At 55.1% G+C, this 24,680-nt stretch overlaps 1 protein-coding gene across 1 annotated transcript in view; it reads right to left on the reverse strand.

Annotated features, from left to right (window-relative positions):
* LOC131407585 (cadherin-23-like) overlaps positions 1 to 24,680 on the reverse strand; it is a 326,276-nt gene that overhangs the window by 270,062 nt on the left and 31,534 nt on the right. Inside the window, exons 2-3 of the mRNA XM_058544366.1 lie at positions 18,327 to 18,398; positions 11,847 to 11,924 (exon numbers count right to left, since the gene is read on the reverse strand). Coding sequence (XP_058400349.1) covers positions 11,847 to 11,924; positions 18,327 to 18,393 — 145 coding nt within the window. The 5' untranslated portion in view covers positions 18,394 to 18,398. The remainder of the gene's footprint in view (positions 1 to 11,846; positions 11,925 to 18,326; positions 18,399 to 24,680) is intronic.

Raw genomic sequence — 24,680 nt, forward strand, 5'->3', positions numbered from 1 at the left:
CCCCAGGCCTGGAAGGCTCTCCTTTTCACCTACTCTGATCTTCTCACCTATAAACAGGGTAGAGTGTTGGTTATGGAGGGAGAAAGACCTGGGCTTGAATCCAGCTCTGCAACTTAATGACTGTGAGCCCCTGGGCAGGTGACAACCTCTCTAAGCCTCAGTTTCCTCATCTGTAAAATGGGCTTAATATCCACCTCCTTCATAGGGAGCTATGAGGATAAAATGAGCAAGACACACAAAGCCCTTAGTGCAGTGCCTGGCACATAGGAGGGTAACCAGGAGGGAGAAGGTGGGCAAAGTCCGTCCTGAGTCTGAGGGCTAGCTACAGGAGCTGGGGACCTCCAGAGTAAAGCAGAGCAGATTCAGGGAAGGCCTCTGTCTTTAGACCCTGGATAGCCGTCATGTGAAGAGGGACAGGCTGGCTCTGGGAGCTCCTAGGCAGACCAGGATGGAGGGGAGCAGCAGCAGGAGGCAGACAGCCCCTCAGTAGGTGGGTGGTGCTCACTGCCTCGTGAGACAGGGAGTCATCCACCACTGCCAGGGCCCACCCAGCGCCCGCACCACCTGTTGGCAGACAGCTGTGCCTAGTGGATTTCTGCTCAGGCTGACAGGTGCCACCAGGGACCTCCAGGCGTCTCCCACCTGGAAGGTGAAAATGCCCCTTGGAAAAGTAATACATGAAACCACATCAAATATTTACGTGTCGGCCACAGTGGGCTTTGGATACAGGGCGTCATTCCTGTCCCCAAGCTGCTTCTCATCCAGTTGGGAAAGCACTAGTCAATGACAACAATAACAGTTAGCCTCTATTAGTGCCGAGCACAGTCTTAAATGCCTGAAATTAACTAACTTATTTAACCCTCACCACAGTCCTATGAGTATTCAGTGTGATCACTGCCCCCATTTTCCAGATGAGTAAACCGAGGCAGAGAGAGATTAAGTAGTCAGTGACACAGTCCACTCTTGCTGAAGATGCGATGGAGGGCTTAAGACAGGACGTCCAGTCTTTTTGTCAGCCCTTGACCAAGAAAGGGTTCGGATGCCCAGGAAAGTTGTCCCTTGACAACTTGTCATTCTAGAGGAGGCACTTAAAGACAAATGGGTCAATAAAAACAATGTCTGCCATTTGTACAGCAATTTGTTTTTCAAAGCTGTTTCCTAAAGCTCCCCGTGAAGTTGGCTGGGCAAGTATGATCATCCCCATTTCCAGAGGAAAAAAACGAGGCTCAGAGAGGCTAAGGGGCTTGCCTGTGGTTACACAGCTAATAAGCGGTAGAACTGGGATTAGAACCAGGCCTTGTCCCTCTCCTCCCTGTGCTTGATGCACTGAGCCCAGATGAGGGAGAGGAGGACGAGGAAGGCACCCAAGTGAGAGGACCTTCAGGGAGATCCTTGCACCAGGGGACAACTTTCTTGGGCGTCCAAGCCCTTTCTTGGTCAAGGGCTGACAAAAGGACTGGATTGCCTATCCGGGCTGAGCTGTAGTTGGACAGCCAAGCTCACAGGTCCCCTGAGCCGTGTAAAGAACAGTCGGGGCAGGGGAGAAATAACAAGTTCAAAGTCGGCTCTGCCTGCCACCGTCTCCCCAACCAGCTGGAGGGTTTTCAGCTCTTGTAAATCACACCTTCAGCTGGTGCCCAGGGAGCCCGTGTTCCCAGCTGGCTGCCAGCTCAGCACATCCTCACCTCCGACACGGCTGAGCCAGGCTCATCTCCCAGCCCCCAGCCCCCTAAGCAGGTGCCTGCTGCCTGACCACAGCACAGCTGGCCGAGGCCCCCATCTCCTTCACTGCTGGTCACTGGAGACGGCCGCGGGCCCAGGAGCAAGTGACCCAGTTAATCTCATATTCTTGTCGATCTTCCCCAGTCATCTTTCAGCCGTAGTTCCAGCTTTGCATAGTACGTCCAGCAAGGACTAGCCTCTTCTGAGTAACACGGGGAAGTGAGGCCCAGACAGGGAAATCGACTTGCCCAAGGTCGCACAGCTGAGTGGGAGCAGAGCCAGGCCTGGGACCCAGGCTCTGGTCCCAGTCCTGGGCCTGTGCTCTCAGACCAAGCTGTGCCGGCCACTCTCCCCTCTTCTTCCCCCAGCACCTCTCCAGTGTGCACCCTTAGTCACTGAGACCTTTCCAAGGTGACAGACTGAGGAAAGGCCCACACAATCCTGAGAGGCAGCACAGTGGGGTAGTAAGAGTGTGGACGTTGGAAACTGAACCCTTAGGATTCAAATCCTGACTTAGCTGTGGGAGCTTGGGTAGCTTACTTGACCTCTCTGAACCTGTAACATGGGGCTCATGAAAGAACAGACTCCCCATCATTACTGTTAAGGATTCAATGAGATCACGCAGGCAACCTAACTAGTAAAATGCAAGTACTAAATAATTACTATTATTATTTTTATTTTTAACCACAACAGTCTATTTATGCCATCCAAGACACAACACAAATTGCTTGCCCCACTGCTGGTTGGCCTGTTCCATCACCTTCTAAAATGCCCCTCCTGTGGCCTCAGCTGTCGAAATCCAGCCACTCGATGCCACCTCTACGATGAAGCCTCCCCTTCCCCATGCCCAGAACGAATTCCTCCTCCTCTGGGCATCAGTAGCACTCCTAGCTCACGCCTCCCACTTGCCTGGGGTGGGCTGGGCATTGATTGTCTGTCTTCTCCACTCCAAAGTAGGGCTCCTGAAAAGCAATGACCCACATACAGAATCCCAAAGTTGTGGTTAAGTGCACATGATTTGGGGTCAGGCAGCACTGGGTTCAAGTCCAATTTCCATCCTATACAAGATGTGTGACCCTGTGCAAGTTGCTCATCCTTTCTAAGCCTTTGCTTCCTCATTGTAAAATGGAGGATATAAGGCCCACTTCCTCGGTTTGCTATAAGGACTCCCTGAAGCAACGTGTATGAAGAGCTTACCTAGATGCAGGGTGAGTGCGTGATGAAGGACAGCTGCCATTTCCCAGTTATCTTGAATGTGCGAGTCCCTACCCCATCCCCAGCACAGCCTGGCACAGGTGTGCAGTGCAGGCCATTAACGGCCCTCCCGCACGACAGGTGGCACATCATCGTTATCATTAGTGTTATTATGGCTGCGTCCAAAATACCTGTTCCACCCGCACCCCACCCACCCCACCATGTGTGAGGGGCAGTCCACAGCTGGGCTGCCACAGGCTCCAGATGTGCCCAGGCAGGAGCCTCTGGGGAGTGGCTGCAGTCCACAGGACCCCCAAGAGGGCACTAATCTGGCCTATCACCTCCTTTGGGGGCCTATGCTGCCCTGGAGAGAGACAGAGGAGGCCAGGCCACAGAAGCACCCAGGCCCTGCCAGGGGTCCTGGAGTCATCCCCCACCTCCCAGAAGGAACAGTCAAGTCCCTGCTCTGAGAAGACACTAAGAACCCAGGGCCCTGGGGCCGGCCCGGTGGTGCAGTGGTTAGGTGTGCATGCTCCGCTGCGGTGGCCCGAGGGTTCGCAGGTTCGAATCCCAGGCGCGCACCAAAACACCACTTGTTGAGCCATGCTGTGGCGGCATCCCACATAAAGTAGAGGAAGATGGGCACAGATGTTAGCTCAGAGCCAATCTTCCTCGGCAAAAAGAGGAGGATTGGCATCGGATGTTAGCTCAGGGCTGATCTTCCTCACAAAAAAAAAAAAAAGGACCCAGGGCCCCAGGCCCCTTGGTCCCAGCATCTTATCATCTTATCATCTGGACAGATACTAGGTCACCTCCTTCCTCTAAAACCATGCCCCCCCACCCTGTCCCCAATGCCGATGCCAACAGCCCCTGGGAGCCTTGGGCTATCCTTACTGCCCCTCCTTAAACTCTACTCCCAGACTGTGGGAGCTGTGAGGCACCTGGAGCCCTTTTTTCAAGCTTCAAGTCCCAAGCTCACAGGCCACCAACCCAGGAGGATGCCCTTCTTCCCCAGGCCCGGAGGCACCAGGTGCCTACACAGGCAGAGGCCCCCGAATTCCTTCTGCAGCTAGTGTGTGAGTCAGGGCAGCCTTCAGTGTGGAATCCAACAGTAATTCGCTGGAACCCTTGGGCAAGCTCCCCATCTCGGGCCTCAGTTTCTCCATCTGTAAAGTGGGAGTGTTTGACTAAGACACTGGTCATCAAATTGTCCTACAGGAGGTCCTAGTTGTCATCATAAGTCCTCTGAAGATCCTTCAGGTGGGGGTAAAAGTGAAGGTGGGGAAGACAGGCTATTATAGCCCCCACTGCCTACCTCTGACCTCACCTCCAATCACAGGTGGTTATTCTCCTTAGTCTAAGGAATTCCATCGTTGTTTTGTTTTGTATTGTTATTAGCTACTGGGCTACACCGCCTCTGTACAGGCGGTCGGCAGAAAAGCCCAAGCCGTGCTCAGAGCACAGGCCCAGCTGACGTTTGGGACCCGCTGGACTCCTCACACCTCCCTCCAGCCCCGCAGTTCCTGCAGCTTTGCCTCCAGCCCTTCCCGAGGAACTGCCCTGACCCCTCTCCCCTGCGTCAGCCCTAAGGGACCCTCTGGTTAAGAGAAAAAACATTGTCCCCCTATGGTTCTCCATCCTCTCTGGAGAGATGATTTCTTCCCTTTCAGAGACAATGGGAGAGGGGCACAGCGGAGGAGGGACGGCCCCTTCTGGGACACTAGAGACTGAGACCAGTCCCAGGAAAGCCCCAAACTCCTCCCAGACTCCCCTCTCACCCACGCTCTCCACATCTGCTCCAGAGCTCCAGGCCCAGACGTCTCGCCGGCCCTGAGTGTTTGCTGCCCACACAGCCAGCCATTCGTGTCAGCCTGCCCGCGTCTCCCCGTCTGCGCCCCGTGGGGGCCGCCCCTGCAGGCAGTTGTCCGCTGCTTACAGGCGCACGGCTTCCCTGTCTGCCGAGACCGCTGACGCGGGGTCAGCCCACCTGAAAATTGCTCTCCCTGGGTCCAGACGAAACAGCTGGGTATTGATGGAGTTTGCAGAGAAATTAATCAGCGCCGACTGGCAGCGGTGCCAGGCGCTGCCTGGGCCCCATCCATCCTAACAGATCCTGAGCTGCTGCTTTAATGGCCCTGACAAGACTAATTTAGTGGTGTAGGTGATTAGCCTGGGCATTATCACCTGAATTGTGGCTCAAGATGCTTTGGGGGTGCTGGGGGGTCTGCCTAGGGAAGTGGGCTCCATGTGCACCAACCTCGGCGACGCACAGAGGGACCAGGAGCCAAAGGGAGGGGAATGGGTAAGACACTTAACATCCACTCGTCGTTTCCTTCTTCCCCCCATCCCTCTACTCATTCAACCAGGACCTGTTGAGGCCCCTACGTGCTGGGCACTGTGCTTGGCACAGAGGGCACATGGGCTCAGCTTGCTTGGCTGTAAAACAGAGACTATGACCCCTCTGTCTGAGACTCCCTGTGAGGTCTACAGCAGGCCACGCATTTAAAATGCTTAACAGAGGCCCTGGCAGGAGGCTGGCAGTCAATAAACGCCAACTAATCTTATCACTCTACAGTCTTATACTACACATAAAGACTAAAATTATAATTAATTGTAATGTCGATATTAATAAAAGTAATAAGTAAAAATGAACAGCGATGGGGAGTTACCCACAAACAACCAGGACGGAACTCACTAGGGGCTTCCGCAGAGGCGAACACAAAGCAGACAGGGGTTGGGGTGGGGAGGCTGCGGGGCCTCGTGGAGCAGGTGACATCTGAGCTGCACCTTGAAAGATGAGTGGGCATTCACCAGGCAGGGAAGGGGAGAGGGGACACCCTGCCGAGGGGACAGCCTGGGCAAAGGCACAGTGGTGAGACAGCGTGAGGTGCCAGGTGCTAAGCAGGTCACCATGGCTGGAGAGGAGGGTGCCTGTGGGGGTGGGGGGTGACAGGCTGTGATGAAGAGTTCTCGCTCCTTCCTCTAGACACTTGGGAGGCTTCAGATGGGGCTGTTAGAATTGGGACAGAAGGAGTGACCTGGGTAGCCAGCCCTGAGGGACACCACCCCCTCGGGACCTCAGGTATAAGAGTCGGGTGGTGGCCAAGGGACATGCCCTCTCAGAGCTCCTCAGTCAGTGTGCTGCCCCTAAGCCAGGCTTCATGCTGCTGCTCTGTGTCCCTCCCTGGGAGCCAGCTGGGGCTCGGCATTCTGAGGGTCCCCAGCAAATATGCCACATACAACCCCAGCAGGCAGCTGGGGAGATAAAACCTGGACCCCTGGCAGGACGCGGGCTCACCATTCACAAGTGCAGGCACGTACAGTGTCTGTGCCATCTCGGGGGACATGGTCTCCCGGGCCCACTCTCTGGGCAGCCATCCTGTCGTCACCAACACCTCGCTCCTGACACCAGTGGGAGGGGAGAGTCTGGCCTGAGACTCCAGGAGGGACGGTGAGTGGGCATGGAGCCAGCCCAAGCCCCTGCCTTGGAAGACTCGCCCACATGCTCACAAACTCCAGACTTCACTCCTTCCCCAAGGCAGCCCGAGCCCCAGGCAGAAGCTGGGCACACAGCTGAGCCCTGGGGACACAGAGATGGCCCAGGCCACCTGGAAGCATTCACAGGGCAACAGAGAGACAGGTGAGCAACCGAGTAACAACAACACCACAACTGGGACTAACAGAGAGGGAAGAAAGCAAAGGAAGCAGCACTTGAATCCTGCCTGGAGAAACCCAGGAAGGCCAGACGGAGGTGGCAGCATCTGAACCGACTTCACTGACCAACAGAGGCTCATCACATCCCATGCAGCAGGAGCAGCAACTGCACGGGCTGAGAGGTCAGAACTCGCCTTTCACGCTCAAGGAAATGGTGTGGCTGGAGCGGCGTGAGCTGGGGCAGAGGGAAGGACATGAGGTATGAGAGGCAGCAGGGCCTGGACTGCAAACAGCCCTTCGGCTATTTAAGAACACTGGCTTTCACCCCAAGAGGGATGGAGGGATTGAGTAGACCTTGTGACAGGCTCCATCTCAGGTTGAAAGGGACCACTTGACCACTCAGCTGCTAGGGTGAGAAGAGGCTGCAGCAGGGCAAGGGGGAGCAGGGAGACCACCGAGACCATTAGGAAGCTGCTGGGAGGATCCAGGCTTGGCCCCTGGTGGTAGGAGTGGAGGGGTGAGAAGTGAGAAGATTCTGGAAATATTTTGAAGAGAGAGCCAACAGCACTTCCTGATGAATTGGATGTGAGGTGAGGGGGGAAAGGAAGAGTCAAGGATGACCCCCATGTCCGACGGGAAGGATGGAGTTGCAACTAGCTGAGATGGGAAAGGCTGGGGGGAAGATCAGGAATTTAGCTCCAGACATGCTGAGGCTGAGAGCCCTTCAAATGTCCAAGTGGAAATGCTGAGGGGAGAGGTAGATATACGAGTCTGGAGTCTCCTCTGTGAGGAGGCCCAGGCAGAAGGTAGAAATCTTGGAGTCGTCAGCATGCAGATGGTACCTAAAGCCGGGAGACTAGAGAAGACGGCCAGGGGAGTGAGAACATGGAGAAGAGACGCAGGAGCAGGGCCCTGCGGCCCTCCAGTGCTGAGACGTCCAGGGGACATGGAGGAACCGGCAAAGGAGACCGAGAAGGAACCTCAGCCATGGAGGTGATGTCCTGGAGGAGAGAAAGATCAACCGCTGAAAGGTCACAGGTCTGAGAACGAACCATTGGCTTTAGCCACACGGAGGTCATTGGTGATCTTGACACGAGCAATAACAGGAGAGCGTCTGGAGTGGATTTGGGACGTCAACTGGAGACAGCACCCTTGCAGAGCCTGTCCCTCATCCTAAAGGTGCCAGGTGGCCGTTCACTGCTGCCAGGCAGGGCCAAGGTGTGGGCCATGCCAACCAGCCTGACCAGGCATTGAGCCCTTGATCTGCCCTTGCTCAGCCCGCCCAGGCCAGGATCTGCTGCCAATGACTGATGCTCACGTCTGGAGCAAGACACACAGGGACAGGGGGCTCTGAATGTTAACAGACGGGGAAAGGCAGAGCTACTTAACGACTTCATTCTGCTTCTGTCTTCTCCGGCTGGGAGATGGTCTTCAAAAAGAACACCAAGCACAGGGAATTAGAACCTGCGATGGGTGAGGAGATAGTAACAGAACATGTAGCCTCCAAAGGGATTTCAGATGGCCGTGCTGTGCCCTCCCATTCCGCTCCCAGTGAATGAAAGTCTCCGTCTCTCACCCCGGAGAGCACATCCACAGAAACCACATACTGATGGAGCTTGGAGCCAAACTCCACCTCTGGGTCTTAAAAGGAATTTAAAAACAAATTAATTAAACACTTAGGACACTACCTCGAGCGCTCAAACATTGTTATTATGATAACATGTATCATACATATACATTGTTATTATAATAATATGTATCATACATATATACTGCATACCATATCATATGTTATATCATTACTATTATTCTGTAAGGCTCCAGCGGTCAGAATTAGGCTTAATGTTCCAGGGACAGATTTCGTACTAATATTAGGAAGAATTTTTCATTCCCGGAACTGTCCACAGCACAGAAATGAGCTGCCTTGTAAGATCATGAGCTCCCCATCGCTGGGCGTCCAAGCAGAGGCCAGATAGTCAGCCTGGAGCTGGAAGTTTGGTCTGCCCACAGCTCTGACCGCCTCCTCCAGTGAGCTGACACTCAGACTGGGGTGGGCTCTACCTCCGGCCATTGGCACTGACCACCCCCAGGACCCAGCTCACCTATGTGCTTGTCTGTCCCCCCCTGCTGGGGGGGCAGCCCCACCAGCCATCCCAGCCACACACACGCTCTCCTTTCAGTAACAACAAAACATTCCAGTCTTGGAGGCTTCAGAGTTAATGGTACTGTATTTAAACATCCCAATGATCCAGAGAGGGGACTATCCCAACCCCATTTTACAGATTGAAACACTGAGATTCAGAGAGCAAAGGGTTAGTGAGAGCTGAGTCTCAAAATCAAGTCTCCAGGCCACCCCAGCCCATATGGCAGGCAAAGGGCCAGCCCCTGAACAAGCTGTTTCAGTCCTCACTCTCACCCTGGCCACTGCTGTCAGAGGCCTGCACCTTGCCACATCCACGTGAATCCACATCCACCCTCTGAATGGCCCAGAGCCACCTAGGTGACAGCACTCAGTGGAGGTCTCCAAGCCTGTGTCATCTGAGGGCCCGGAGACATCTAGGGCCAGCCGGTTACCCAAGCCGAAGCCCACTGGGCTCATCTTTGCAAGGCCCTCTCATTGGTGAGATGTGGTGGTAGAGGCCCAGAGAGGGGCGGCACTGTGCCCAATGCCACACAGCAAGGAATAGAAACTAGGCTCATGACTTTTAGGCCAGAGCTGTGCTGCCCCATCCTGATGCAAAAGGAAGGGAGGAGGCCAGGAGGGTATGGGCCAGCCCCAGCTCCTGCCCAGAGAGATGTGCAGAGCTGTCTTCCAGCTCACTGAGCCCTCTGTTGTTCCTACAGCCCCCCGGAGCCCGGGATCAAGCCCCACTGCACCAGATGGATGCCCCCCTGTGACTGTTGAGTGCAGCTGTAATAGGGCCATGTCCTAGAGTTGCTCCTGGAGGCCAGTCGATGCTGGCGTTTGCAGAAGACGATCAAGAGCCAGAGCCAGAGGTGACTGGAGCAGGGCCTTCTGGAGGGCTCACGGGGGCATCCAGCCCAGGGCTCATCACTCTCAGCACTGGCCAAGCAATACCCACTCCAGCCCACCCCCTTCCCTGCACCACAGGCCTCTGAGGACCCCACACTCAGGGCCGAACAGGGCAAGGCAGTGGCACAGATGGGGTGATGGAGCCGGCACCACTCACCTGAGGGGCCTTCACCTCTCCCATCCAGCAGCTCTGGTCAGTTAGTGGCTGGCTACACCTCTGCCTCGATGGCCCACTGTCCCAAATATATTCCCTCTACCACAAAGGAATCCCCGGGAGGATGAGGTTAAAATAGACACTTACAAAAATTAGCCACAGGAAGGAGTGTATGAAGGCCTGGGAAGGTACTCTCAGGACTCTGCTCAAGTGCCACCACCTCCAAACACCTCTCTTGCCTCTTCCCCTCTGCCCTGCTCCCAGAGGGACCACCCCTCCTCCTTCAAGCCCCCACTGGGACTTAACCAGACTTCCGGCTCAGCCCCATTACCCACCACACTGATTTCTTTATCCTTCTGTCAAATTCCTCTCTGGGTCCATGGCACCCAAGCCTGGCACAGAGGGGCACCCCACTGATATCTGATGAACTGAGGAACAAATCAAAAACAGTAGAGCCCCTGATGGTGACAAACACTGCTAGCATTCATTTGTTTACCCATCCACGGGCACTGGGCACCTACTCTGGGGGCTCCGCGCCAGCCCCACACCGGGTCTGGGTGTGGGGAGGAGCCACAGATGAATCTGGGAGCCCCCAGACAGCCCCCAACCCAACCCAGGGGAAGGCAACAACTCAGCAGGGTCCCCAAAGACTTGCAGTCACCCTCGCCACCCCCCACAAGGTGAGCTAAGTCTCTGCAAGGACATTCCAGAGAGGAAGGCCACCTCCTTCCTGAATGGCCCTTCAAACACCCAGATCCCCAAACCTCAACCCCCAAATCCAGCCTCACCCTCACGTGCTGATCTTTGAGGGCTGCCAGTCACCAAAGGAGTGGCCACTCTCCAGAGAGGCCCCCCACAATTCCTAGAAATAAAATGTTACCGGACAATCCCCATAATAGTCAGAAACACACCTGCTGTGCCCAGCACCCACCTGCCAAAAAGCTTCCACCAGGAAGAGTGGAAGGAAAGAGCTCTTCATGGGCTGCTCACACGCCCCCACAAGCAGCAGGGGGAGAGTCTGGGGCCTGCCTAAGGCTCCCCTTTTCAAGCAGAGATTTTCTTTGACGACTTTTGCCTCTACTCTACCATGCATCTACATTTGGTTTTATATAAAAGAGTGTTTAAAATTACCTATTAGTTAAATATCTCAACACTCCTGCCCTCTCCAAACCATCCTGCTTCATTTCTAAGTACAAGTGATGCTCCAGGAAGATGCAGCATGCTGACCCCTGATGTATGCTGCTTCTGGTGCACAGCCCTGCCCTTGTACCCACAGAGCAGGCAGATCTGAGGTTAAGAAGCCCCAGATTACAGGCATTTTCTCCAAAATGACATTGACAAGAATGAGAGGACAGTGGAGGGAGTGTTGGCGGAGGTGGGACCCTTCCAGGCACTATTGTTCGCACGCATGCCCACAGGAACGAGGGCCTTCCCACCAGCACAGCTGCAAGACGGGTTGGTTCAGTTCAACCGCCATTTCCTGCGAAGTTTCGGGGTCCCTAGAGCTGAGCTACGGCCATGGGGCCATGTGCACAGATCTCCAGCTGCAGGTATAGGAGTCAGGCCGCCCCTGGGGAGGGGGCTCAAGAGGACAGGCCTGGGTGATGAGGTGACGAGCTGGGGGATGGGCACCAGGATGCTCGTGATCACCTCTTAAATAGTTAAGTTTTTTCTAATGACAAAAACAGGCAGAATCAATGCAGTAAACTCAGTCATCACAGAAAAGTACAAAAGGCTACAAAACAAACTCTCCGACAGCCTCCATCTTCAAATATTCCCAAGGAAGACCAACGAGCATTTTGTAGGACAAAACCAGTGCAGAAGTGAAAGTCAAGCAGTTTGGCCTCAATGTGATAAACTCTTTGACACTTAGAACTCCCCTCTGTTTGAATGGGCCACCATGGGAAGTACCAAGTGCCCCATCCCTGGAGGCAACCAAGCAGAGGCCGTGTGAACACCCATCCGGGATGCCATGGAAGAGATTCCACGATGGGTGGAAGATGAGCTCAGTCTCTAAGGTCCCCTTCACTCGTGGGAAAGCTCACTCCGTGCCACCCAGCATGCCCACCAGCCCTCGGGCCAACTCACCCACTGGCGTGTCCTCGCTGATCAGCAGATATGTGTCAAAGAAGTGGTTGGTGAAGAAGGGCAGTCGGTTCACCTGGCCTGGAAGTCAGAGGACAAGATCGTCAGGCAAGTTCATGCATCCTGCAAGGAGACGCAGAGCAGGGGCTGCAGTGGGCACTGAGGCTGTGTCCAGTGCCGCGGCCACCTTCCCGGGACCCCGGCAGGTACTGTCCTGCCTCGAGGCAAATGGGTAATAACGTCAACATGCAGCAGACAGCTGTCAGGTCGCACGGTCAGCGAGGCCATTGAGCCGTGCTCCACACTGAGACACGCTGAAGTGTAAAATACACAAAGGATTTTGAAGATTTTGTACAAAAAAGTAGGTGTAAAATATCTCTTTGATCTTTTATACTGACTACGTGTTGGAATGATAATATGGTTGGATATATTGGGCTAAGTAAAATATACTATTAAAATGAATTTCACCTGTTTCTTTTCTAATGTGGCTCCCAGAAAATTTTAAAGCCCACATGTGGCTCACTCTGCATTTCTAGCAGGCAGCCTGGCTCCAGACGGAATGTGAGGTCGGCAACGACGGGGGCTGTCTGCTTTGTTGACTGCAGCAACCCTCGTGCCAGAACAGGGCTTGGGACTTAGACAGCGCTCGATAGGTATTTGTCGTGTGAAGCAATGGCCAGCTGATCCCATGGCATAAATAATAATAATAATAACAGGGGCCACCTAAGGAACCCTTCTCCGTACCAGCCACTTAGACCACTGTCATCAACCCTCGGGACGGCAGGTGCTATCATATCCCCATTTTACTGTTGAGGAAAAGGAGGCTAAGAGGGGATAAGTGGTCACTTGCCCAGGGTCACACAGCTAGTAAGCGGCCGGCTCTGGAAGGGGCCAGGGTGATACCCACAAGGGCTGAGAAATTTCACGTCTAGGAAGAGCCCCCCATACTACAAGTCCCCCACAGGAAGCCTCCCTGAGGCTGCCCACACCTGTCCCCTGAGCCCTCTCCTAGTGGCCTTCAGTAGTGTGGTATAATAAGAAATACATTTGGTCTTTGTCCCTAGTTCCTGGCACAGAGCTCCAAAAGCCCTTGGAATTTCCAGAGCGACAAGTGTCTTTTTTTATTCATAAGGAGCCTCTTTTGACCACACCTCACCTGAGTTTGTGCCAATGAGGTGACTTAGAGCAGGGGCATCTAGATAGCCTCAGGATGGGGCTGGTCATCAGAAAGACCAGGTGACCACACCCACGTGCTGAGAGGTGGTGCACCTGGAGAGGGCACGGACGCTCTGAACCCCTCTCCCCATACCTCACCCTGGGCATCTCTTCCATCTGGCTGTTCCCGAGTGTATCCTTTATATTAGACCAGTAAATGTAAGTGAAGTGTTTGCAGAGTTCTGTGAGTCATTCTAGCTAACCGAACCGGAAGAAGGGGTCGTAGGAACCCCCAATTTATATAGACAGTTGGTCAGAAGTAGAGGTGGCCTGGGAGTCACCACTGGCGTCTAAAGTGGGGGCAGTCTTGTAGGACTGAGCCCTTAAATCTGTGGGATCTGACACTAACTTCGGGCAGTTAACGTCAGAAGTGAACTGAATTGTTGGACACCCAGTTGTTGTCTGGAGACTTGGAGAACGGGTTGCTGGTGTTGGAAAACACCCCTGAAGTTGGCAGGTGCGGGCAGTTCTCCCTTGGCCCCTGACCACCAGGGAGTGGCCGGTCCGTCTCACGAGAGGCCGACACTGTGTAGCACACACATAAGCGGCTCCTGCTGGGTCCTCCGGAGCCCTGAACGTGGGCAGGGGTGCAGCGCCCCCCTTCCCTCATTTCTGCTGACCTGGGGCTCCCTCAGAGCTGTGCCAGGCTCAAGAACACAGAGGCCAGCTCTCAGAGGGCGAGAAGGCTGGAGTCAAGGAGGGGCACTTCCCCTCCCGCCTGAATGCCTCCTAGGGGGGAGGGGCAGAACTAGCAGCACATCCACCCCCACCCCCAATCTGCTCAGACAGCCAGGCTGACGCCATTTCTGGTTCCTCAAACATTCTGACCTCTCTCTCACTTCCTGGCCAGGACTGCTGGCCTTTCTGCCTTCACTTGCCAAATTCCTATTCATCATTTAAGTTTTATCTTAGTTGTCTCTTCTTCCAGGAAGCCCTCCCTGAGCACTGCAACTATGCATATGCACCCACACACACCCTCCACCCTCTCACACACAACAGCCTCAGAAAGTGGCTGGTGGTCCAGGGCCTCGCCTTTGTTTGGAAACTTCCTGTGCCTCTTTGTAGCCACAAGACCTTCCCATGCCTCAGTTTACTCATGTGTAAAATAGTGATAATAATAGGACTTACTTCACGGCTATCCCGAGGATTAAACGAGATTACATACATAAAGCACTTAGTGCCGTGCCCCGGCACACAGCAAGCGCTCGATAAATGGGAGCCATTATTAATACTGGTATTAATAACGGTGCCGTCTGCTCAGCCAGAGGGGAGAGCTTTTGATCCCTGCTGGGGGCCTTGGACTCTGGGATGGGGAAGGAGGCTGAGCCCAGGCACCAGGCTCAGGGGTGCCCAGGGAATCCAGCGTGGGCTCGGGCTGCTGGGGGAGGGAAACGGCAAGGAAAAAAATGGCCTGCAGCAGCATTGTTCATTTTTAAATTTTATCTTGCAGGACCTGCCGATCATCAGCCATGGAGAGCTCTGCACGGGCAGCTGGGCAGCGCCTCGGGGACGTGCGTCGCCTGCCACATACCAAGCAGGCTCCGTGTCTCGGAACAGGCCCACCACGCTCGGAGGTCCTGGGGCCTCGGGCTGCCACTGCGGGCACCTGGGGACTGGGTGGGGGCTGGAGAAGGATGCGTGGACAGGTTACTTGTTCTCTTAAAAGATACTTTTAAGGCACGAAGGCTGTGTCCTCCTGAGGCAAAAGCTAAGGAGCCTTGAGGCCTCCTGCCAAGCAGGAACAGGAGTGGACGTACATGGGGAGGGGACATGGGCCACTTCTGTGAAGGAAGGGGAGTGCCAGCTTCCCACGCCCACGACCCACCCCGTCCATGCCCCGCACATGCATGCGCACACACACATTCACACACATGCGCGCGCGTGCACACACACACACACATGCTCATTCCCTGAGCGCACCCACTGTTTGTTCCGCCCTGGACGCCTTCTCCCCCCTCCCCGGCCCACTCACACTGACTGTTCCCTACAAAGTAGATGGGAGTCCACCAGCCTTACATATTTCAAACATCGGAACAGGAATCAAGCTTTTAACCACCACAGGCCTGAGGGGAGAAGGGAGAGGGGGAGGCTCACAGAGAACGCAGCATCGGAGCTGCTCCTGCTGAATGACAAAGACTTTCACACGCAGGCGGGGTGTGGAAGGAAAAGATTCCTGGACAGGTGGGCGCAAAGCCGTGGAGGGGTGGAGAGGTCCATGGGACCTGATCTGGGAATGACCGGGCAGCAGGTGTGGTTGTGTGGGGACCGCCAGGCCAGGAGTCACAGACGTTACTCATGGGACGGGGGATTCCTCTTAGGGCTTGAAGGACATTGGCAAGTGGCAGAGCCTGGACTGGAACCCTGTCAGCCTGAATCCAGCCCAGCCTGCCTCCCCAGGCCTCCGAGAGATGACGGAGTGCTGACGGCACTGTGGCTCTCACTGAGATCCCGGTCGGACAGAACCCCAAACCCCCCCCGAACCCGACCCACGACAAGGAACGTGCACTGGACAGGGAGTACAGAGCTGTGTTCCGAGAGTTAAGGCCTTGTGTCCTCTGCCACTCGCTGCTATGTGACCTTGGGCAAATCCCTCTACTTCTCTGGCCCCTTTTCCCAGCCTCAAGATGGGGACAAAAAGCCCTCGCTGCCCTCCCACACTGCCTCTCTGCCAGAGGTGTCCTGTGCATGGTGTCACTGTTACAGGGGCTGCAGCATGGCCCACAGGAGCCCCAGATTGACAGCTGACATCGGGTGGGGAAGCCGGGCTGCGCATCGTCAGGGGCCCCTCACAGCCAGTGCCTGGGGACTGCCTGCATGACCCAGCAGGATGCTCACGGGCAGCCCTGCTCAGGACTTCGCCTCCTGCCTTCCCAAAAGCCCACAGATGAAGAATGATAAATGCCAGGGAGCACATCGGGGCCAGAGGGGAGAAGAGCAGGAAGCTTCTGCAGAGAGATGCCAGGCTGACAAGCGGGTTTGACACCTATGGGGGGCTGTCCCTGAGCCTGAGCCATCTCTGACTGCCAGCAATGGGAGGAGAGATCACTTGGGCCATGGGGTCAGATGGAAACAAAGTGGGGAGGCACCGTGTGGTGTGGTCTGGGGGCCAAGGGAAGGGCTGGGGGTCAGGGGCAGGTGTCGGAAAGGCAGGGTGGGAAGATGGTGCCATTCAGTCCCTAAGGTCAGCTATGGCCCCACCAGGCCAAAGGAACAACATTGGGAACCAGGAAGAGGGGCCTGTGCCCAGCAATGAGAGAGAGAGGGACCCTCATGTATACATGCAAAGCAGGCTAGCCCACTAGGCAGGCTGGTTTTGCCACAGAATTGCTGGGTGACCTCGGGCAACTTGCTTAGCTTCTCTGTTTTCTGGGCCCCATTTTGCTCCCCCTAGAGAAAGATACAGTTGACGATAAAAGAGCTAACACTTATTTAGCACCTAATATGTGCCAGGCACTATTCTAAGTGCTTGACATACATACTAACTCATTCGATCATCTGACAACTTAAAAAGGAAAGTCCCATCGTCCTTCCTACTTTAGAGACAAGGACATTGAAGCATAGAGAGGCTAAGAAACTTGCCCAAGGGACCCCCTGGAGAAGTGGGGCGGGAACCCAGGAGTCCTGGCTCTATGTTGCTCCCTTGTGCCCACGGACACATGAGCCACCTTCCATCTGGAGAGCTCCAGGGGAGACTGCCACCTCCACTGAGGAAGGCAGCCGAGCTCTTCGCACCTGTTTTATTTTTACATCTGTATGTCTTTTTGACTGGGGGGTGGGGGGTGAGTGTCCAAGGTCGTAGAGTCCCTGGGGAGGCTGAGGATTGTCCTGACCTCCACCGTCCAGCAAACCCAGAGGGTCAGAGCTGGTCTCAGGGGTCCCGCACTGAGGCCTCCCCAAGTGGGGCAGAGAGGGGCCAGCAGGGGTGGGATCGTGACAAAAGCCCCCGTGGAGGATCAGAGACCCCTACTGAGGCTCAGCCAGGCCCTGCTTTGTACGATGTTGGGCCAGATGCTTCTCCAGGCCTCAGTTTCTCCTCTGCAGAGTGGGCCGGGAGCTGTGAGAGGGTCTGAGACCCCTTGCCGCTCTGCCCCTGAGAGCCTGTGAGACTGTGAGTGAGCTCCCCATCACAGGGGCATTCCAGCAGAGAGCCCTCCAAACATGGAGGCCAGGAGAGGAGATCCTCAAGGGACTCTCAGGCAGCAGGATGCCAGCTACACGCACGAGGCTGGCTTCCTCTAGAGGCTCCTGGCTCCCTGGAGTGGGAGAAGGAGCTGGCCCCCCTCAGGAAGGTGTTTGCCTGTGTCGCCAGGCACGTGTGCCCATGGCTCTTCCCCTGGGACACCCTGGTCCCGGCGGACACTGTGCCAGCTGTGCTGCTGTCATGGCCTTCCTTCTGCGCAGCCTCGAGCTGCGTTGCTCCTCACCACCAGCTATCCAGGGGCCAAGGGAGAGGCAAATGCCCAGGCCTTTCCGGGCCTCCTCGGTGGGCAGAGCTGGCGCTGACCTGGCTGCTGTGAGGACCAGGGGAAGGAGGGCCGGTCGTCCCTGCAGAGTGGAAAGGCTCCTGGCCACCACACCTTTGCTTAGGCTGTTCCCTCCTCCAGGACCCCCTCTTCTCGCTCTCCTTCTCTAAAACCACTTCTCAGGCTTCAAAGCCCAGATTAGCATCTCCCTTCGGGCTGGGTCTCTCTCATCCCTGCAGGCCCTAGTAATCTTTTCTTCTGATGGCTTCTCTGGAGCCAGTACGGCCTCTATCACCACTCTATTCTCGCTGCTTATAGTAAATCCTAGCTGTGTCTTTCTGCCCCACCAGACTCTGAACTCCTGAGCATGTCATTTCTTCCATACTCCCAGGGTTGGGCACAGGAGGCACACAGAGCGTCACACAGCAGGTGCTCAAAAGACAGCTGTGAAGCTGAATAGGACTGTGGCCAGCCCCTGCATCCCAGCAGAAGGACAGTTCACAGTCACAGAGGCCTCGTTCCCTCAGAGCTCAAGAATTTCTCAAGGCTCCTCCCTTCCCTCAGGTGTCCCAGGCCCTGGGGATGGCTGGTATTTTCAGCCCTGTGAGTGCCGCAGAAGCTACTAAGGCCTGGAGAGGGAAGTGTGTGCCCAGTCACACACACAGCAAGGCAGGGTCTCCGGAGTCCCAGAGCAGCCCCCTCCCAACCCCTGTCCCGGAGCAGACACCCCAAATGCGGCCCGCACACCCTCCAGCCCGGCCTCCCATGCTGGCTGTAGGGGGAGAGGGCAGAGGGTTGGACTTACCCCAGCATCCAGAGATCAGCACAAAAAGCCAGACTACGTGGCAGCTGGTGACAACACGGCCCCTCATGGCTCCTGGGGACACAAAGAAGGAGGGGGTGAGAAACTTCCTATTGGTGGGGTCTGCTCTTCAAGCCCCTCCAGCACTTCCCCCACTGCAGCTCCGGGGAGAACTGGGCCTGAGAAGGGAGGAGAGGGAATCAACCCAAACGGGGGGGAGGGTGGGGCCCAGGAGGGGACTGGGAAAGAAGCAAGGGTCTGTATCATTGATTATATTATCATCCAATGCTGGGTATAACACAGTGACCTGAGGGCAACTGGGCTGGGGGGCAATAGTGCCCTCTCTGCCCTCATGGGGGCTGGCTGCACAGCCCAGCAGGCACAGCTCAGCAGCGGGCACGACATATTCTGGGCTCAGTGGGTAGCAGGACAGGCTGCTGCCTCCATCCTCCAGGATGGCATCCCCCAAGAGTGATGGAGCCTGGTTAGACAGGGAACAGGGGTAGGAAATGGGTGCCGAGCAGGAAGACAGGGGTCTAAGAGTGGGCTGGGCAGGCCAGTACCCCTGATTCCCCAGCCTAAGTGCCCCACAAGTATGTGTTGTCCTGTTTCTATAGCCACCATATTCTCTCATAACCTTGGATATGAAAGGAGGAGCAGGCCACAGTGTGCAAGGAGGCACAGAAAGGGGAAGTGACTTGCCCAGGGCCCCACGGCAAGTCTGTGGAAAGCTAGAGTCAAATTCTGGGGGCTCAGAGCTAAGCTCTAGAGAGATCTGGGGCCCAACTGCCAGAGGCTCAGCAAGGCAAGATCCCATCTCTAAGGGTGGCAGGGAGGGCAGGCTGCTCCCTCCCACCATGGCAGTGGCCTGCCTGGCCTCACTACAGCAGGGCCATGGTCCTCTGCTTCCTTCTTACCCCGCAGTGGCTCAGGAGCAGGCCTCCCTGGAGACCAGCAGCAACACCAGGAGGGGCCCACACTCCTCAGCTGGGAATCCCTGCCTCCCACTGAACTGTCAGCCGTGTCAGTGCAGGACACAGCCCCCTCACCTCCGTATCCCCACAGGGCCTAGGCCAGGGCCCGCACAGCATCCTTCAGTGAGCACCTAACTGTGTACTTTGCCTGGGGGGCGTTATCCGCCCTGGTTCACAAGGTAGGGTCTGGAGGCTGAGAGCCAGGAAACAATTTGCTCAGAGCCCCCAGGTAGTGAATAGTGGGACAGCATCTGGACCCAAGTCGACATGCCACCTCCCTCGCCAATAAGTGGTCAGGAAAGACATGGGGAGGTGAAGGGAACTGAAGGAAAGGACTTTTTGGAGAGACTTCCACGTCTCTGCAAGATCTAGGGGTGAGAGATTCAGAAAAGGCCGAGAGCTCAGATGCCTTAATTCCGGACCTGGAGCGGTCTCTCTCTCTCAGCCCCATGCTGAGTGGACGATGAAGTGACCCCATTGGGAGGTTCCTGACCACACAACACGCAATGGCTCACGGCGCCCTTTTGTCTTCCTTTTAATATGGTACTTAAAATGTCCTAATTACTACGTATGAAACAGTGATTTGAAGAACAAAAGATTCTAGGATGTTTTTAAATAACACAAGACGAATGTCCCCATCCTATCGCAGCATTCCTACCCCCTCGAGTTTCCTAGTGTTAATAGCCTATCACAGGGGTGCAAACTGAACTGCCTATAGGGGCCAGGCCAGGAATGAGGGAGCCACCGGGTAGGTGCGGACAATGACCACTCGGAGGCCACACACTCTGTCCACAAGTGGCAGCTGCTGATGTGTTTCAGCCAAGAGGGAATGTGGGCCCAGGGTGGCCACAGCGTCTCATTTTTCTCAATGAAAAGCTAGAAATTTGGCTTTTTATATGAATTCAATTTTTAAATGTTGGCAAATCATTCAATTTTTGTGAGCCAAATATAGCCTCTGACAGCCAGAGTGGGCAGGCTGGGCCTGGTATGCGGCCTACCAGGGCTTTCTCTGCACCCAAGCAAACATATTCACATCACACACGCATGTGGAGCAGCGTGGCTACTGTTGATCCTTAGAATAACAGAGTCGCCCTCTACACAAAAGCAACTAGCTTTTCTCATGTCATATATTTCACAGATGACCCCTCAGGTCAACATTGCTACATCCATCAGCTTCTTTTTAAGAGCTAAATAACAGTTCAGAGTATGGATGTTTCATAATAGAGACAAACATTCCCTACCATTGGGCATTTGGGTGCTTCCAGGTTCTTGCCACCACAGGCATTAGGAAACGGGGCAGTGGGAGTGGGGGAACACAGTGGACATCTCTCTGCATATAACTGAGTTGGGACTTTGATTGCTCTTGTACTTGGGACTCTGGCTTGAGTCAATTAAACAAAACACAGAGCATGCCTGTAAACTTTTACTAGACACTGCCATATTACCTTCTGAAAAGGTTGTGGCAATGCCCACTCCCTCCAAGAGTGAATGAGAGGGCCTCCATGCCCACCTGGAAGTGATCCCTCTTTTCAATGGCTGCCAATCGGATGCATGACAAATGGCATGGCATTGTTGCTTTAATTTGCATTTCTCTAACTACTAGTGAGGTTGAGCACGACGCCTTTTTCTAAATGTGCAAACCAGTTTCCATCTGTTATCCTGTGCTATCCTACCACACTCTGCAAAGCTGGCCAGCATCACTAGCATTATCCCTGATTTACAAGTGGAGAAACCGAGGCACAGAGCAATTAAGTGACAACCTGACATCTCATAGTGAGTGCCTTAAAAAAAAATCTCCAGCCCTCTGCCTTTCCAAACCAGATGTTATGAGAATGAAACAACATCTGCTAAGAACATCATGCACAAATAGCTGGGGAGAGCACACATCCTGCCGGGTACTGCAGGAAGTCTGCAGTGGAAGGAAGGAAGGAAGGAAGGAAGGAAGGAAGGAAGGAAGGAAGGAAGGAAATGAACACTTATTAGAAAACTGCCACAGGCCAGGGATTTTCACACGTATTGTTTTTACTCAATGCTCCAAAGTATCTCTAGACGTAGACGTTATTGTCCCCATTTCACAGATGAGGAAATTAAGGCCTAGAGAAGTCACTCTAGGATTAGAACAGAGTCCCATGCTATTCCCATCACAACATGCTGCTGATCCCCCCACCTCCGCCGCCCCATTTCCCAATCTGTAAAAGGGGAAGGCACAGCCTCTCCCTCCAGGAGCACAGTACACAACACAGTAGACACAGGACGAATGTCTGCAAAGAAGGGAGCACGTGCACGCAACACACACGTGCGTGATGCATCTCATTTCCACGATGCTGGCTCAGGCTCTGACACTGCCAGGCACACTGGGCCCCCCACCTCTCTCCTTAAATATCTGTTCATCTCCTTTCCCCTTAAGAGGCCATCATACTGCCTCGGCACCCCACATCTGTCAGTCAAGGGCAGCCAAACACAGCTCTAACTTTGCACGATTGGCAGGACCTCTCCTGGAGCTTCCAGAAGCAGGGACAATCCTTGCTCCATCCTGACTCTCCACCCTCACCTTGGGGCAAGGTGGCACAGACACTAAGATGAGGGGGCACAGGCTTCAAAGGATGACGCAAAATAGCCAAGCCAAAGTGGGTCCATCCTGCTGCTGGGTTTTCCCTGAGACCCCAGCTCTTGTTCTTCCTCTGGCCTTTGGCTATGGGGAGGAAAGCAAGGCCCAGAGAGAGCAGAGGCTGATGGCAGTGGGAAGAGGACCCTGGGGCCCAACCTCCAGCCCGGGCGTTGTGATGGATGCCGCTGGATGCTGCCTTTGGCGGCTGGCATACCCTTGGCACTGGGACTCTAGTGAGCAATATGGGTCCCCCGGGAGAGCCTGACCTTGTTCTGCCTGTGCAACAGCTGTTCCTGCCTCCTGGCCCTCCCACCTCCTGCCCAGCAGAGCTGCATGGTCTCCCCATTGTGTGAGGCTGCACCACCCTCAGGATGGGGCCTGAGCTCCCACCAACCCTCAACTGTCCCCACCGGGCCAGGAAACACAGGCACACACCCTTCTGTGCTGGGCTTCCTGCCTGGACCTGGGATAAGTGCCAGAGACCCACCCCAGAGGTACAAGGTGGGTCACAGCCGCTGCCCCCAAATCTTTCAGGTACTTAGCTTAGAGCCCACTCTTGCAGGAAGCCTTCCAGAAATCTCTCAAACATACATACTGCCCAGAAGACAGAGCCAGGCCTCAAAGCCCTCAGGCTGCCAATTCCCAATATCCTTCTTCATGCTAAGCCTTGTACCAGGCACTCGGGGGGAAACAGGGCCATGAGAATGGCTGCAAACGTGTGCTAGGTGTCAAATATGCGATACAGGGCCATCAGAAGAGAGAGATCGTAGGCCTTCCAGAGGAGGTGAGATGTGAGCTGCACAGATTTCAAGGAATCACAATGCTAATGTTTACTGAGCACATGTTATATACCAGGCACTGTGACGTACAGTGTGCTCTACATGCTGGGGCTCAGAGAGGTTAAATAACTTGCCCAAGGTCACATAGCTAGTAAGTGGTCAAGTCTGGATCTGAACCCCATTCTGATGGCTGTCAAGCGCCAGTATCCCAGCCTCAGCCCTAACCTTTGCTGAGCTCAGACATGTGCCCCAGGGCAAGGCCCAGGCCAAGGCCTTGGTGGGGAGGCCCTGGGTAGGACCCTACCTCTACTCAGAGGCCAGTGAACGAGACCTGGGTGAGGATTCCAACATGCCTCACAGCCACAGTATGCAGGGGCCAGCAGGGAGGCCAAGCTGCACGTGCCAGGAAGAAGGCATGAGGCTGGGATGGTGGGTGGGTTCCTGCTTAGTGTGCTCTTCCAGGCTGTTGGCATCTCATAGGCATTGCTTCCAGAGCCAGTACCAAGAAGACAATGCACGCCCACCAGGGGAGACCACGCCTCCCTCCAGCACCATCCCCAAGAGGTTAACACCTGTGTCCCCGGTGGGAGCAGACCATAACCTTTCCCAGATCTGGGCAGCAACCCTACCCACACTGGCCTCCCCCTTCTCCTGTCATCAACCCACGGAGACCTGCTGCTCAGGCAGGCCTGGCCTGAGGGCCAGCAGGGGAGGCTCTGGCGGGGGACACCATTACAGCATCCCAGGAGTCACCCCACATGGGAATCACTGGCCCCCAAATCAAATCAAAGCCTCCACCTACACCCCAGAGAGCCAGTGAGCTGCAGGGGAGGCTTCCAAGCCAGGTGTGGCCACACTGCACATGTCTACCCCGACCTGACCTGCAGAGTGCCAGGGCCTAGACACCGGCACACAGAAGAGGACAAGCTGAAGACCTTGCCGCGGGGGGAGCTGACACTCCTGGGGAGATCAATGCAGACAGCGCAGGTGAGCAAGTTATACAGCATGTCGGGGATGCTGAGTGCTAAGGAAAGGGGAAAAGAGCAGGGCAAGGGCAGTCTGAGCACCACTGGAAGGTGACATATGAATAAACACCTGAAGAAGCAGGAGGGTGAGCCATGTGGATATCTGGGAGGAACGCCACCCAAGCAGAGGGAACAGCCGTGCAAAGGCCCTGAGGCAAGAGTGTGCTGGCATGCTTGAGGAACAGCAAGGAGGCCAGTAGGGGTGGAACAGGGTGCACGGTGGGGAGAGTTGCAAGAGATGAGGCCAGAGACAATGGGCCCATCCCAGGCACCTTGTAAACCCCTGATGTGAGTAAACTGGGAGTCATGGTCTTCAGACAGCCAAGGAGTGACATGAATGACTCAAGTTTTAAAGGAGCGGTCCGGCTGCTGTGTTGAGGACTCACTGTAGGGGGCAACAGCAGAAGCGGGCAGACAGGTGCAGAGGCTACCACAGCGATGTAGGTCCGAGATAACTGGGGGCTCTGGCCAGGGACGCTGGCAGGGGGTGTAGGATCTGGCAGATTCCAGGTGTATTTCAAGGTAGAGCTGAGTTTCCTGTTGAAGAGGATGTCGCTATGCCAGGAAGAACCGAGCCTGAGGATTTGGGCCCAAGCACCCGGAAGGATGGAGTTGCCATTAACCAAGATGCGAGAAGGGTGCGGGTGGACGTGGCTGAGGAGCCAGATCAGAAGTTCAGTTTGACACGGTGAGTGTGGAATGGCTGTTGACAACCAGGTACCCTCAACTAGAGTTCAGGCCTGAGGTGGGGCTGGAGAGGTGACTGTGGGAGTCACCAGCACAGAGGTGCTACCTGAAGCCACCAGAGGACACGGTCACCAAGGCTGAGTCACCCCCAAGCTCAGACAACTTGGCTGAGAATCAACCAATATTTGAAAATTGTATGAAGAGCCTGAAAACATGTACACCTTGTGGCCCACCAATTCCACTTCCAGAACTTTCGCTGAGGAAATTACCACACCGTGCATGGA

Source organism: Diceros bicornis, chromosome 6 (assembly GCF_020826845.1).
Source record: "Diceros bicornis minor isolate mBicDic1 chromosome 6, mDicBic1.mat.cur, whole genome shotgun sequence".
NCBI lineage: Eukaryota > Metazoa > Chordata > Mammalia > Perissodactyla > Rhinocerotidae > Diceros > Diceros bicornis.